General features: G+C 48.2%; 1 protein-coding gene across 7 annotated transcripts in view; it reads right to left on the bottom strand.

The window, feature by feature from the left end:
• Positions 1–365: 365 nt before the first annotated feature.
• The window catches only part of CBFA2T3 (CBFA2/RUNX1 translocation partner 3), a 114,558-nt gene continuing 98,459 nt past the window's right edge, over positions 366–16,464 (bottom strand). For all 7 annotated transcript variants that reach the window (XM_027846090.1, XM_027846064.1, XM_027846082.1 and 4 more), the window contains 7 exons: positions 11,623–11,804; positions 9,639–9,889; positions 7,739–7,824; positions 6,172–6,370; positions 5,451–5,519; positions 3,152–3,342; positions 366–959 (listed from right to left, as the gene is read on the bottom strand). In XM_027846090.1, the coding sequence (XP_027701891.1) occupies positions 663–959; positions 3,152–3,342; positions 5,451–5,519; positions 6,172–6,370; positions 7,739–7,824; positions 9,639–9,889; positions 11,623–11,804 (1,275 nt within the window). In that variant the 3' untranslated portion in view covers positions 366–662. The remainder of the gene's footprint in view (positions 960–3,151; positions 3,343–5,450; positions 5,520–6,171; positions 6,371–7,738; positions 7,825–9,638; positions 9,890–11,622; positions 11,805–16,464) is intronic.

Genomic DNA, 16,464 nt, shown 5'->3' with positions numbered 1-16,464 from the left:
AAACATTTCTTGCATCAGAAATTGTAATCCTTCTTACCGTCTTTGCTGCACCTGCCCCTCCCATCACACAGGGGGCAATGTGGCAGAATATCCAACTATAAAAAGAACAGTTCTTTTTCCCTTCTCATTGAAAAAAAAACCACACTCAAAAATGAAAACCCCACAGTTTTCTTTGTCCATTTCTGAGTAGCTCTTTTGGGGAAAAACCAACACAAGCCCAAACCAAGGAACAAGCTCCCCTCTACCCACCCTCCCCAAATAAAATCCTTCACTGAAAATATAAGCCACCAAATTATTAAAAAAAAAAATTTAAACAAGAAAGTGTGTAAGAGAGATCTAGAGAGAGAGAGGAGAGAAAGAGAGGAGAGAGAAAGAGACAAGAGAAAAAGAGACAAGAGGGAAACTGACAAGACAGAGAAAGACAGATTAACGGAGAAGAAGGTTTGTACTTTCTTTGTGAAATCACTTTTAAAGCCCAGTTTTGAAGATCTGTGAGGATCACTCGAAGAGATAGAGGTCGTTTGGAGGTCGAATGAAATCGTCAGGTAGCTGAGGAAGTTGCATTGAATGCAGTTTTTTTTTTTCTTTTGGAGAAAAGCAGTAGCAGCAGTGACTTTTGTAGGTTCTCGGATTCCGTTGTATCTTCCTTTCCCTGGATGGGGCTAGCGGGAGGCAGTTTCCAGGGGGGCTGGGGTGGCCGGGGTGCCCGAGCGGGAGGCGGCTGCTGAACTGGTCTCGCTGGGGCTGGTGGCCACAGCCACGGCTACTACGTCCGGCTGGGCGGGGCCCACCCCATTGGTCGGGGTGGTGCCCGTGGCTGCCTGGAGGCCCTGGAGTGTCTGGCCACACACGTGGTGGTGTTTCTCCCAGTCCTTGTGCTGGCAGAAGGAGCCGCAGTAGCGGGCAGTGTTGCAGCCGCTGCAGGTCTCGCTGGCTTTGCGCCCACAGTTCCAACAGCTCTGGGGGTGGGGGGGACAGAGGGCAGTGTCAGGTGTATGTGTGTGGCAGCCTTGGCTGACCTACCAGTTCCGAGTAGGCACCTCTCCCATTCCTCTCCTCTAAGGATGCCCAGAGACCATGAGGAGAGGGCGGGCGATATGGAGTCTAAGGACTGAAGAAATGTGCCCTAAGACTGATCTACTTGACTGGCCTTGGGGAAGACACTCTTTGGGCCTCAGTTTCCTACTCTGTGAAATGAGAATAACTGTTTTGTGAGGGTGGTTTTGAATCAAATCAGTCAGTAGATGTGAATGGACTCCAACAAGCATTATATGCTATAATGTGCAAAACCCCACATGGGTCTCAAGTTTCCCCATCTGGACAATGAAAGGTTTGGACTAAATGATCTCTAAATGCCTTCCCAGTTCTAATAATTAGCTTGGAAAAGGCACTAAACTTGGATTCACAGGGCCTGAGGCCAAATTTCTTCTTTCTACCAGTTTTCTCATGTGATCAGATCGAATGACTTCTAAATCTATGATTCCATGACCATGAAGGTCTCCTGAAGCTCTAGCACCCCGTATCTATGAGCCAATACAAGGCATTTCCCTTCTTACTCTTGCAGTGACAGTCTGGGAAAGGCCAAACGTGGAACCTGAGGACATCTGCGGGTTTCACATATTGTTGCTTTCCCAAGTCCCAGGCATAACTGTCCCAACCTGGCTGGGTAATAAAGAGGGAAGAGATCACAGGGCGACTGAGGAGGGTTCAGTGGCTGCCGGTTGTCTGAGGGCTACCCTAAAGTTTGCCCTAGTGAACTACCTTAATTGGGAGGCCTTCAGGATCATTTCAATGGGTTACCAGCCACTTCCCAGGGGCTGGGGGTGTTGCTAGGCCAAAAGTGTCAAGAGGGCAAAACTCCTGACTGGCCAGAACCAGATTAAAATGTAATTGGAAAATATGTAACAAAATAAGTCAAATACAGTGAAACATAGATGTCATTACATTTTAAAACTAAGTCAATATGCTACCCACAGGAAGCCTTATGTGTGGATTTTGTTATTCGGTTGTTTTCAGTCATGTTCGACTCTTCATGACCCCATTTGGAGTTTTGGCAAAGATAGTGGCGTGACTTGCCATTTCCTTCTCCAGCTCATTTTACAGATGAGGAAACTGAGGTAAGCAGATTTAAGTGACTTGTCCAGGGTCACACAGCTAGTAAGTATCTGGAGCTAGATTTGAATTCAGGTCTTCCTGACTCTAGGTGGGGCACTCTATATCCACTGTACCACCCAGCTGCCCCATGTATGGATTAATGACGCTCTTTTCTATTGGAGTTTGACGCCTCTGGTGTAGGCTGTGTGTACTAGGGCTCTTCAGAGAAGGGGGTTTTTCTCAAAGAAGGAGTATGGGGAGAGGAACACGGCACAGCACAAGAAGTAAAGAGGGGGCAGTAATGAAGCAGAGGGCCCCTAGAGAATAGACTCATTCCGTTGCAGAAACCATTGCCGCCTCAACTCTTCCAAGGCCTCCAGGGCTATATTTAAACCAGTCGAGGCAGAGGAGACTGTGTTTCTAAAGGGCTCCCCGCTCCATTCTCCAAGGGAAGGGGAGTTTCCATGAAGAAAATTCAAAGTGACCCTCACAGGAAGGGACCTCAGAGCCAAATGGTCCAACCCACACATTTTACCCATCAAGGGACTGAGGCCTGGAGGAGGTGGGGGAGGTGTCATGAAGTGATTTGCCCACAAGGCATAAGCATCAGAGGTGAGATTTGAATCCAGGTCCTTCGGAGAGTGATGGGGGAGGGAACACCCTAGGCAGAGTAGGGAGCTCTGTCCACTATTGGGAAAAACCCTTCTTTAGATACGTCAGTCTTTTACTCCCATTTCTTCTTTAACAAAGAAGAAAGAAGACAATTCCTATTAATCCACACGGTATATCTACGGACACCCATGTGTTAACCTTGTCAAGCCCTATGCCTGTGGACCCCGAGGCAGTAAGAGGAAGAAGGGCACGGCCAGAACCCCAAGATGTCAGAGGACGGAAGAAGAAAGACGAGAAGGGTCCCCGTCGCCCGTCCCCGTGTCTGCTGTGGAACGGGTCTGTGGCTGGAGGTGGGTGTCGTGTGTCCTGCGGTCGTCCCTGACCTACGAGGGCAGAGGGAGCCCGGGGCAGATCTGGTACGAGAAAGAAACGAGCGCGGCCCTACCTCGCTGGAGTCTTCCTGCTGGTTGACGACGGTCAGGGCGTCCTCGGAGGCCTGCCGCTTGGCCTCGGCCAGGGCTCGCTCCATCTTCGCTCGCTCGGTCGTGATGAGTTCGTGGGCTTTGCGTTCTGCGTCAGACACGGCCTTCTGCAGCTCGGACATCGCCTGGCGCTTTACCTCGTTCACGGCTTCCTCTGAAAGGCAGCGTGGGCGGAGGGCTGCCGCGTCAGTACTCTGGGCTGGCCATGCGCATAGGGCTAGCACAGGGGGCCTGGGGAGGTGGACTCAGGCTCAAGGAGTGTGTTTGTGGGTGCGAACATGTGTGGGCACAACATGTGGGGACCTTGGAGGCCATTGAGCCTGACCCCCCTCATTTGACAGATGAAGAAACTGAGGCCCAGGAAGGGATGTCTCCAGGGTCACATAGAAAATGGGCATCAGAGGCAGAATTTGAACCCAGGTCCTGGAGACAGGAAGATCTGAGTTCAAATCCAGCCTCAGACATTTATTAGCGGTGTGACTCTAGGCAAGTCACATCACCTCTGCCTGCCTCAGTTTCCTCAACTGAGAAATGGGGATAATAATAGCACCTACCTCCCAGGGTTGTCGTGAGGATGAAATGAGTTAATATTTGTCAAGTGCTTGGCATAGTGCCTAGCACATAGTAGGTGCTATAGAAATGCTAGGTATCCTTCCTCTTATTTGACTCTAAAACCAGTCTCTTCCTACTACACCGCACTGTCTTCCATGCACATGTATATGCATAGTCATGAATATGCACACATGCATGGAGGTGTAGATAGGTAAGCACACTGGGACTTATTTGAAAGCTCTGTGTGTGTGTGTGTGTGTGTGTGTGTGTGTGTGTGTTAAGCACTTTACAAATATTATCTCATTGTAATCCTCACAACAACCCTGGAGGTAAATGCTATTATTCTCATCCTCTTTTACAAATGAGGAAACTGAGGCAGAGAAAGGTGAAGTGACTTCCTCAGCGTCGTACAGTTAGTAAGGGTCTGGGGTGGGATTTGAACTCGGGTCTTCCTAGCGCCAGGTCCAATGCCATATTCACTCTGAAATGCTTCCAAGCGGAGGCTGGGGATCCTTCAAGCCCACGGTCACACCTTACTCTCCAACCCAGAGTGGTTCCAGGCTTCTGGACAAGCCCCATCATGCACTCCAGTGGGGCAGCTGTTTCACGGTGTCTGTACACTCTCTGGCTCACCCTAGTGCCCTATGGCACTGTGACTAAATCACCAGGTTCCAGGGACTCAGAAAATCTTAAGGGACAACAATAGAAAGTCCCGTTGGAAAAAACCACATCTTTCAATAGGATAACTTATCCTAGGAGATGGAAAGGGTTGCAAGTCTAGAGGTGTGGGTCTCAACTTGCTAGATGACACTGAACAAGTCAATTCAGAGTCAATTTCTTCATTTATCTAATGAGAGGGTGGAAGTAGACGATCTCCAGGGGAAAACCTCCTCAAGGAGCCAGAGCTCAACTCAGGGATCTTACAAAACAAAGAGGGGCACGTGTAGACGGAAGGGTAGGTGATGGCAGGAAGATCCTGCACGAGGAGACCTGACGTCTCCAGGCCTGGGGGTCTCGTGTTTGAAAAACAGCATCGTAGGATTTAGAATGGGATGGAACCTTAGAGATAATTTACAGGCACAGTATGGTATACCATAGCAAAAATGGTAGACTTGGGGTCAGAAAACTTGGGTTTTAAAACCCACCCAGAGTGGTCACACAATAACCAGTCAGTCATTTCAACTCTCAGAGCCTCAGTTTCCCCATTTGTAAAATGGGGATAAGAATAATGACACTCTCTACTTCATAGAGTTGCAAAGAAATCACATTTCAAACCTATGAGTCCTTTTGGAATGGCTGTGATTTATTTTAATAAGTCCAACCACTAATTTTAAAGATGAGCAGATCGGGGCCAAGAGAGGAAAAATAACTCACCCAAAGCCAGGTAGGTAGTAAGCAAGAGAGCTACACTTTGATCCCAGGGCCCCTAATTCCAAATCCAGTGTTCTATCCACCATAGGAATTGCTCATGGCTTTATTTAAGTGATATGTTGTAATCTTTAGCTCCTGGGAAGATGGTGTGTGAGTGTGTGTGTGTGTGTGTGTGTATGCATGCACAAGTGCATGTGTGTGCATGTATATGTATGTGTATGTGCATGCATGTGTGCATGTGTGTGTGTGTGTGTGTGTGTGTGTGTGTGCGCGTGTGACTTGGCCTGCTCTTTACTCTTACTGTCTGGGGTAGCAAAAGGGTTCCCTTTTAACACTCACCAGCTTTTCTCCAGATTTCTTCTGGCATATAACCGGATAGAGGCCGGGGTACAAACTCCCGGTGACTTTCTGAAAAATGAGAATGAAAAGGAATCAGCTCTGAAGATCAAAAGTAATAAGATCTCAAGCCCTACAGGGGCACACTGGCTTCCCCTCAGGAAGGCAATGCCCAGAGCCCAGCCCCAGGGGCACCTTCTTCAGCCAAAGCCTGAGTCTGACTCTGTCCAAGGGCAGAGACTGCGAGACAGCAGCCTGAGTGTCCTTCTCCCTTTCAGCCCACAGGCACCATGGCACAAGGGCCCAGTCACTAGGAATGGCAGCATCAGTGGCCCATGACAGAACCATGCTACTGATCAGCATTATCTTTGCAGTTTTGTGGCTGGGCACTGGCCCAGATAAACATGGCCCTTGAATAGACCAGGATGACTTAGAATCATGAAATCATAGAATTTTGATTCCAGGAGAACTGGAAAGGTCCTACAGGACCAGCTAGAACCCTATGGGATTCTCTACATGCCAGGGCCTGGGCCAGACTGGCTTCCAACAGCAACTAAGATGGCGTCAGGGCAACGTTGGCTCCTCGTCTTAGTGTAGGCCTTTCCACTCATTTTGGGGTGACTTTGGGTAAGTCCCTTTTGGGAGTCCTGGGGGAGCTTGGGCCATCCTCTCTCTGTCCCTTGACCCCTCACAGCCCCAGCTCAGTCCAGCCCAGCATCATTACCTAACTGGGGACCCTCGGAGTTGGAGGAGCTATTGTGTGGGCGGGATGTGGCAGAGATGGGGCCCTTCTTCATGTCCTCGGCATCACTATAGCGCCGGATCCAGTGGTTGAGCTCCTCCCGGTCAGCCTCCTGGCATCGGCGCAGCACCGTGAGAGAACGCCGAGTCTTTTCCACCATATCCATGATACAGTTCAGGAGCTATCAGGGGACAGGGGATATAGAGATGAGCTGTAGGAGATGGTGATCCATTCATTCTCTCCACTTAAAGATGTGTGAATGCAGAGGCCAAGGTTATAGTTCAGTTCCCATGGAAGCAAGTTGGCTTTGCTCTAATGAGTGGGACATGTGATCATGGGCTAGAGGAAGGGTGGTATTGGTTAATGTTTAACAATTATCTCTCAGAAATAAATACCTGTTAGGATTTAACAATCAGCTCTTGGGGTGGGGGGAATGAATGGGAGACACACTTTTAAGTTTAATCTGCATTAACATTTTTTCCATCACTTTCTTAAGTCTAGGCAACCAATAAAACGATAAATCAAGCTCCTGATATATATCGTTTGCCAATTTCTAAGGTTTAAATGCTCACACTGAAAATTTAACAACTGGCTTTCTTGAGCTAATGTGATCTGGCTCCAGCATACTTGTGGCTAGAAGGAGCCTTCAAAGTCTTCTAGTTAAACCCCTTCATTCTACAGATGAAAATGATCCATGAAAACAGATAGTCCAGGCAGCCGCCCCTCTTTCAAAAGAATATTCTTGGTTGCAAGAATTAGGTGAGTAAGTAAGAAATCATCCCTATTATTGGGGGCTCTTCCCATCACTCTCTCTGAACTTCAGCTTCATCTTCTGTAAAATGGGGACAATAATGACTATACTAGCTTCCTCACAGGACTGCTGTAAGAATAAATGAGAGAATGCCTATGTAATGATTTTGTGTAAGGCTGAAGGTAGTGATTTTCCTCAATGAAGGATGGTGTTATTTTAATATTTGTTTTATGTACTATAGGGTGACATTTTTAATACTTATTTTGGATGGAATAGTTTGGCACAAGAACATGCTACTGCTTTCCCCTCATCCTGCCATCTTCTTCTCCATTATTACAGAATAATAGCAACAAAAGTGAATGGCCCGTGTCTTTATTTCTTTTGTATCCTCCCCCTAGAAAGCCTAAGACAGGATGGCACCCATAACTGGCCCTCAATGAAGGGTGCTGACTGGCCAGTTGGTCCAGGGTAGGTCTGAGCCCCATGGGGTTGAGGACTATGCTCTTACATCTCTCAAGTCTTGGATAGGGAACCTGGTGCACAGGTTTGACTCACGCAACCACAAAGAGAACTCGGAGATCTTGGAAAGTGCCATCCGGCTATGTGGCCCAGGAACGCCTGTGTTCACTGCATCTCCCCCCCACCTGGAGAAGCCTGCCACGAACCTGCAAGGCAGCACTGCCCATCCTGTCGGCCCTAGACAGCCTGACGCGTCCTTACATGGGCCAGTCCATTCAGATGTGCATTTCAGACCCAAGCCCACCCAACGCCTCCACGCTGTGACTTGGGGTTACCTACATTGTTGAGGTGCTTCCACTCCTCTGCCCACTCTCGGTCTGTGAGCCTGTGGTCAATCACCTCTTCCTGCCGGGAGCCATGCACAGCTGGGAGAGAGGGAAAGGCAGGCATTGAGAACACAGCTCTAGGGGAGAGATCGGTCCTGCACAGACTGACCTGCCCAAATCTATAGCAGCTCTCATATCCTGTCCTGTCCTGGTCAAAACCCTCCTTCCTTTCCTCCCCCTCCCCCTCCTCTCTTCCTTCTCCTACTCCTCCACTTTTCTCCTTCTCCTCTTCCTTTTCTCCTCCTTCTCTTCTTTCTCTTTCTTTCTTCCTTCTTCTCCTCTTCCTTCTCTCCCTCCTCCTCCTTCTCCTCCCTGCCTTCCCCCTCCCCCCTGATGCCTAGGAGGATGTCTTTCCCAAACTAAGTGCTCAGTAGAGATGGGCTGTTGCTCACTTGGCCAGAGTGGGTAGAGTGGCATGCTCTCCCCATACCCTCCAAGGGCCCAGCAGGCTTCCCTAGGCTCCCCTACTCATGACTCACCCTCTTGCAAGGTTGGGGGAGGGGATTGAGGAGGAGGAGGAGGAAGAGGAGGTGGAGCTCTCTGAGTTGGGCTGGGCTACCCTGTCCTACTTCGTGTGTCACCAGGAACTTGAGCCAACACTTCAACCAAAATAGTGGCTGGAATCTGGAGGGACAACTGGCATTTATTTTTGCATTAGCAGGAGCTGGTGGGAATTAGCACCTGCCTGACCCTGGGATTCAAGGAGCCAGACACCATCACCTGCTGCCTGGGCCTGGAACCCTGAGAGGAGGAGGACAGCCAGCTAGCAGGCCCCCTCCAGGGAGGGGCTCATGCTGAGCTTTCCCAGGACTGAGTCTCTGGTCGCTCCCCGCTTTCTGGTCACTCCTTTACTCTATGGCCCCTCAAGTCTGCTGGCACAGAACTAGCAGGTACTCACTTGTATATTCCTCGGTAGTTTCTGAAATGTTTTTAGATATAGATAAAACATTTATTAAGCTTTTACTATATGCCAGGGCACCATGTGGATAAATCATGTGATACCTCTCCCCAACCAGACTTCCGTATCCTTGTGGGCAGGGACTCTGTATGTCTTCTATGTTCTGGGGAGCCCTCCAGAGTGCCTAGGACAGTGCTCCATTTGAAGAACGTGGAGAGCAAATAACTCGAGATTCGCTCCTGGGAAAGACCGGCGCTGCCTCCATGGATGCGGCCTGTGAGCTGGACGACCACATATGTGGAGGTTCTAGGCCCAGGCAGCGGGGGATGGTGTCTGGCTCTGGAATTCTGTTGGAACCTCACACATTGCTTACCCACACCATGCCCAGGCTATGTATAGTTTCAGAAGGTTTATGGGTTCGAGGCTGCCCCAGCCCCAGGCTCTCGAGAGTCTGGGTCCCCACCACGTGCCCAGTGTCCCTGAACTCCACCACATGCTTTGCAATATTTAGATCAGGGTTGGGAGGAATGTGGGACACTGGGAAAATGTAGCTTTTGAGCTCTTCCCCCAGGGAGCTGTATACCTGATTCTGTTCCTAAGGGTTTCTCTTTCATTGGAGGAGGTAGAAAGCTAGCAGGTCTCCTCCTCACATACTCAGGTTAAGCAGGGCTCAGAGATACTAAACTCCTCGGCACTCACAGAACATGGATTCCAGTCTTATTTCTCATGCAAAGGCCAATGCCCAACATCAAGGTCTTTCCTTCAACCCCCTGGCAACTTCTGTCTCCTATTTCATCCCCCTCGGGGTCCTGTGGACCTTTTTCTCCTTCTCATCTGGGTGCTTTCTGTTCTGCATACCCCACAGGGCCATTTCTTCCCTGTGAAACCCTCTCTCATCCCCACCCAAACCCCTAACTCTGGGCCAGGGTAGGGAAGGTCCTTGGGGTTTGCTCACCAACTTGCCGATGGCGCTCCCGCAGCTCTCGGGGGTCAGGGGGCCTGTATGGGTCCCTGTAGTGGTGGGCTACAGCCATGTCCTCGAGGCGGTAGTGCTGAGGTGGGGGAGGTGTGGGGTGGGGCAGCCCATTGGGTTGATGACTCAGCCCATTGTTGGGGCTGTACCTCTGGGCAGGGCTCAGGGTGCATGGCCGTTTACTGAGGTGTTCGGGGTGCAGTGGGTCTCGGTCTAACCCATTCTCTTTGGTCCTGGTCCAGTGTGAAGGGAGGCAAATAGATAGATAGACAGAGGCCAAGATGGTGGACACAGAGACAGGAACAAGCAGAGACAGGCCAGGATAAATGGTATAAAGGAGAACAAATGAGAAAAAGAAAGAAAAAAGGAAGGGGGGAGAAAGAGGAGGAGGGAGAGGGAGAAGGAGAAATGGAGAAAGAGAAGAAGAAAAGAGGAGAAGAAGAAGAGGAGGAGGGAGGAAGAGGAGGAGAGAAGGAGAGGAGAGAAGAAGAGAAGGAGGAAGGGAGAAAGAGAAGGAAAGAGAGAGAGGGAGAAAGAGAGAGATACGTGAATCATCTTCCCGGGCAAACCAGCCCAGCAGCTCTGGTCTGTACCCTAGGCAAGGTGATTAGCATGCCATCCTCAACACAGCCCTGCTCCCTGGAGTTTGGGATTATGAAATACAGGTCTTCATTAAGAAGTCTGACCCTCCACGGGAGGAAGCCAGGAAGGAGGAGCCACCGGGCCACCGTTAACCAGACACCCTCCTGGGCTTTGAGCCGAAGCGTGTGCCACTTGGGGACAACCACCTCTGTGACCCTGCAGGGAGGGCTCAGGCCCCAGTGACACTCCCCCAGCTCTCCACCACTCAGCTCTCAGGCAGGGAGTCCTCAGACCCAGGCCCCTTGAAGGCCCTGGGGATCCTCTCCACCCTGACCCTCTGGCATTCTGCACACCATCCCAGGTGAGGAAGCCTCAACACCCGAAGGTTGACCTGGGCTAGAAGAGTCCTACCAGATACATCCTTTCCCTCCACTTTCCATCATTTATCCTTAATTGGCCACGTGCCTTTTGGGAGGGCTTCTGGGGGAGGGCAAGAGGGGTCTTTTAAGTCCTGAAATTGACTTGCATATAAGGCAAAACTTTCCAAAAAAATAGGGCTTAATTTGGGAGAAACTTTAGAGATTGTCTAGTCTAACTTTTTCATTTCGCAAATGAGGAAACTGAGGCCCAGTGAAGTGACTTGCCTAGAGTCACATAGCTAGTAAATGGCAAAATTGGCATTTGAATTCAGGGCTTCTGCGTTCAACTTAAACCAAGCCGTTCTTTCCCTGGTCTTGTGCTCTCTGGAGTGGAAAAGACGATTAATTGACCCACTTTATAATTCACTTGTCCTTTACCATGATTGGTCTGAAATAAATTGTAATCTGGAAAGGGGGGGACAATAATGACAATGATAATAATAACCAACATTTTTATAGTGCTTATTATGTGCCAGGCACTGTGCTAAGCGCTCTACAAATATTATCTCACATGGCCCTCACAGCGACTCTGTGAGGTAGGTGCTATTACTATCTCCATTGAACAGATGAGGACACTGAGGCAAACAGAGGTTAAATGACTTGCCCAAGGTCACACAGCTAGTGAAATGCCTGATTCCTGACTCCGGGTCCAGCATTCTGTCCATCGTTCTACCTTGCTGTCTCTAGATCACAGATTGAGGGCTGGAACAGATCTTGGGCCTGACTGCCTTGTTTTGCAGATGAACAAACCAAGGCCCAGAGAAGTTAAATGACTAGCAGACAACAGAGGCGAGATTAGAACTCACATCCTCTGACTCTAGGACCAGTGCTTGATTTCCACCAAACCACACTGCCACCTCCCTTGAGCTAAAACGAAGGCTTAAAAATGTCGAGCTGAGTGGGAGTAATGACCGACCCCCCCCCAACTCCTTCCCCTCTTCCCGCCCTTCAGAGCCCCTCCTCACCTGTCTGGTGTCCTCCTCTTGCCATTCTCATTGACTTCCAGGAGAAGCTCGGAGGAGTCGATGGGAGAAGAGGCGTTGGCATCCAGCAAGAGCTGCTCGTGTTGGGCCAGGTACTGGGCGGGGGTCTGCTTGGCCAAGCGGGCGCAGTGCAGGAGCTCCCGCTGTAGCAAGGGCAGGTTTGCCTGGGGGGAGAAGAGGGTTTAGCTCACTGATGGGGGGGAAGGGAGGTCCAGCTTTCTCTCTGGGCCTCAGTTTCCTTTTCTGTAAAATGAGGGGCTTCAACCAGATAATCTTGAAATCCCCCTCCATCTCTCCATGTAGTGGGCCCGAGAGCCTCTCTGCTACTTCATGTTTTGGTTTCCCCAAAGAAGTTGACTACTACTACCACCACCACCACAACCACCACTACTACGACTACCACCATTACTATTATTACTACCACCACCACTATTACTATTATCATTACTACTCCTACTACTACCATTACTATTACTATCACTACTATTACTACTACCACTACTACTACTATTACCATCACCACTACTGCTACCATTGCTATTACTACTACTATTAGTACCACCACTACTATAACTACTACTATTACTATTGCTATTACTACTATTGCTATTACCATCACTACTACTACTACCACTACTATTACTATCACTGCTATTACTACTACCACTACTACTATTACCATTGCCACTACTACTACCACTACTATTACTACTACTACCTTACTATTACTATCACTACTACTACTGCTATTACCATCAGTACTACTACTACCACCATTACTATCACTATCACTACTATTACTACTACCACTACTACTACTATCACCATCACCACTACTACTACCACTACTATCACTACTACTATTACTATCACTACTATAACCACTGCCACTACTACTACTACTACCATTAACATCACCACTACTACTACCACTACTATTACTGCTACTACCACTACCACCAAGATTACTACTACTACTGCTACTACTATCAAACATTTATATAGCGTTTACTTTGTGCCAAGTACTTTACAATTATTTCATTTGATCCTCACAACAATCCTGTGAGGTAGGTGCTATTGCTATCCCCATTTTACAGAAGAGGAACTGATTATAATTCATCTGAGATGAGAGTCCCCCGTGAACCTCCTTTCACTGCCCACCCTCTAATCTCCATATATCTTTGATCACATCATTTCACATGCTATGTCCCATTTTATGACCTATTGAAATCCTCATTACTCTTCAGTCAATCAATGAACGTTTATTACATGCCTACTATGTGCTGAGCATCATGCTAAGTGCCAGAGATACAAGAAGAGGCAAAAGACAGGTCCATGTCAAATCCTATTTCCTCCAAGAAGCTTATCCTAAGACAAAGCTGTATGACCTGTGAACTCCTGGGACACTTGTCTGTGCTGCTCACAATAATAATAACAATCATAATCAAAATCATAATAATAATATAATAACAGCTGACATTTTTATAAGATTTGCCAAGGTTTTTGTATTTATATATTTACAAATTACATATATATTATTCTCATCTGATCCTCATAACAACCCTTTAAAGTGTAATACTAAGATAGTATGTCCTGGGACCCTGGGTTATGATTGGTGATCTTTTGCCTTCTCCTGTCTGGAACCAGGCCTTCAAGTCACTTCCTGGTCATTTATAATCCATATTGTTGTTGTTCAGTTGTATCCAATTCTCTGTGACCCCATTTGGGGTTTTCTTAGCAGAGATACTGGAATGGTTTGCCATTTCCTTTCCCCAGCTTATTGTACAAGTGAGGAAACTGAGGCAAATAAGGTTAAGTGACTTGCTCAGGATCACACAGCCAGTGTCTGAGGTTGGATTTGAGTTGAGGAAAATGAGGGTCCTGATTCCACTCCTAGCGCTCTGTGCACTATGGCGCCACCTAGCTACCGTATAAGCCCTAGTACTACATGAATACAATTTCCTTCCCCTTTCAGTGCAAGCTCCTTGAGGGCAGAAACTGTTTTGTTTGTTTGTATTTTTTGCTTGCTTGTTTTTTGTTATTTCCAGGGCTGAGTACGGTACCTGGAACATAGCAAGCACTTGAAAAAATGCTTTTTAATTAATTGCTATAGATGAGGAAACTGAGGCTCAGAGATACTAATGATTTGCCCTTGGTCACTCATTTACCACACATCTTTTACTCATGCTATCCTTGAGGACAAGAATGGAAAGATATGGACCAGATGTTGATACAGTTAGGTGAAATCAGAACTGGTTAAATGACTAGACTCAAGGTGAGGCCATTAATTGATTGATGATGACAGAGGGAGGCCTTTAGTGAAGATTCACTAAATGCTGGGGGATAGTTAATTGTTAGATGACAGAGTCAGGACAGGCTAAAATGATGGGCCAAATGAGCAAGATGAAATTCCATGAAGATGAATGGAAAGTCCTATACTTACAGGAAAAAAGTCAATAATTTGTGCGAAAGATGTCTTAGAGTTATAGTAGATTGTAAGTCAATGGGGCGATCTGGCAGCTGAAAAAGGCTAATGTAGTCCTGGGGTAGCTAAGTGGTGTCATAGTGGATAGAGTGTTGGGTCTGGAGTCAGGAAGACTCATCTTCATGAATTCAAATCTGGCCCCAGATACTTCCTAGCTGTGTGACCCTGGGCAAGTCACTTAACCCTGTTTGCCTCAGTTTCCTCATCTGTAAAATGAGCTGGAGAAGGAAATGGCAAACCACTCCAGTATCTTTGCCAAGAAAACCCCAAATGGGGTCATGAAGAGTTGGATGTGACTGAACAACAACAAAAAGTTCTAGGCTGCATTGAGAGTTGCCTAGAGTTTAGAATGACTCTGTACTAGTCAGACCATCTTTTAGGAAGGGCATTACAAGTTGGAGCGTGTCCAGAGAAGGACAACTAGCATGGCGGGTAGACTGCAGGTCATTTCACTTGAGGATTGATCGAAGGAACTGAGGGCATTTAGCCAAGAGAAGAAAAGACAAAGGACTTTTCTATAGAAGATGAATTCAAATTTATCCTGCATGGCTCCAGAGGAATGTAAGAAGGGACTGTGTGTGCACAGCAGGCACTTAATTCATGTGGGTTCATTTGAATTTGTGGAGTTCAGAGGCTGGAAAAGGAAAAACTTCCTAGTAATGAGAACTGCCCAAAAGTGGACTGTCTAAGGAAATTTCCTCTTTCCTGGAAGAATGCAAGGAGAGGTCAGATGACCGCTTATTGGAATCCTATAGCAGGGATTCCTATTTAGGCATGGATTGGGCCATATGGCCAACTAAGATACTGCATTCCTTATGGTCCCCAACACCAGGCTTTACGTGAGCAAGTACTTAATAAAGACAAAACTAAAGTGGGGCAAGTGGTGCCTTGCCTCCGGGTGCCAAAACTTGGGGGATGCTGAAAATACTTTCAACAGCATAAAAACCATTGGGCTCAGTATCTAGTTAGCAAGAACAACTAGCTAATTATTCTTTTAGCCATTTCTCCCCAATCCCCTCCACTGCGACCATCGTGGGTCCATATCTCAAGTAATCTCCTCCCTGGCCTATGCTCATTCCCCTGCCCCAACTGCCTTACTGTGTCTTTGGATTTCCACCTCCAACTAAACTGAGTGGTTTTTCATTGCTTGCCCTCCATGCAAAAATCGCTAGTTCTAGCCCTGGTGTCTAACGAATATGCGAATAGTGGAGCTAGTAATGGCTGGTGACTTCTTCTTCTAGGGAGAACTAGATAGACTTTTCTGGTGGCTGAGGGTTGATGATAACTCTCCCCCAGTGTGGGGGAGAGGTCAGAGTGATTCCTGGTTTCCCGTTTTGGGGGGTAAGTAAGAGCTGCTAGCATTAGAGCATTGATCTAGCTGATAAAGCTGCCTTGGGGGCTCCCACCCTTTGCCTGAATATTACAGGCCCCACTGGGTTGTCCCTATTGCCTTCTACTGAAGCTAGGGGGATACCCTGGTGAAGAATTATTGACATGGGTTTGTGCTCACAGCACAGAGAATTCAGGAGGCCTACCACCCAAGGACAATCTTCCCTCTACCCCTGGTCCATGTTCTGGACCTCTGCCTGCGTGTTTCCCAAGACGTCTTGAGTCCCTCCCCAACCCCTACCCCAAAGATAATAGAAATCTGTGAGCTATGTCTCTCCCAGTTGGGTCATCAAATGGTCCTCCCAGGGTACCTCCTTCCAGGACCTCCACTAGTCTAGGCTCTGGGGAAGGCATGAGCAGAAAAAAGAATCTCTAGGGTAGGTGAGGCGGGCCTGGGAAGGAGGCCATGTGGAAGAGTCAGTGGTTTTTAAGTATTTGTAAATAAATAAATTCCCCCAGCCCCCAAGCAGACTTTTAACTTTCTCATGGACTTCCAAAGCTTCTCCTCTTCCCCGCCTCCCCATCACAGCATCCAGCCCAGAGACGATTAAGCGGCAGAATGCATTTTTTGTCAAGCTGCTCTCCCTGCCCGTCCTGTTTTTCTATTTAGATAGCTGAACGCCAGCCAAACCTCCATCTGTTGAACATGTTAGGAGTGTGAGCTGAGGAAATGTGGTGCTGTAGGTTTGAAGGCTACAAACATCCTCCTATCCCTCTCCCGCATCTCCTCTTCTCCTAACCAGTCTCCCCTCTGCCACTAAAAAGGAGGAGGAATAATACTAATAATAATTAAAAGAGAGAGAGGAGAGAGGGAGAGAGGGAGAGAGGGAGAGGGAGAGAGGGAGAGAGGGAGAGAGGGAGAGAGGGAGAGAGGGAGAGAGGGAGAGAGGGGGAGGGGGAGAGAGGGGGAGGGAGGGAGAGGGAGAGAGAGGGAGAGGGAGAGAGGGGGA

The sequence above is a fragment of the Vombatus ursinus genome, unplaced genomic scaffold, assembly GCF_900497805.2.
Source record: "Vombatus ursinus unplaced genomic scaffold, bare-nosed wombat genome assembly UNPS02005286.1, whole genome shotgun sequence".
Taxonomy (NCBI): domain Eukaryota; kingdom Metazoa; phylum Chordata; class Mammalia; order Diprotodontia; family Vombatidae; genus Vombatus; species Vombatus ursinus.
Note: the sequence above shows the minus strand (reverse complement) of the source record. Positions and strands in the feature narration are given on the sequence as shown.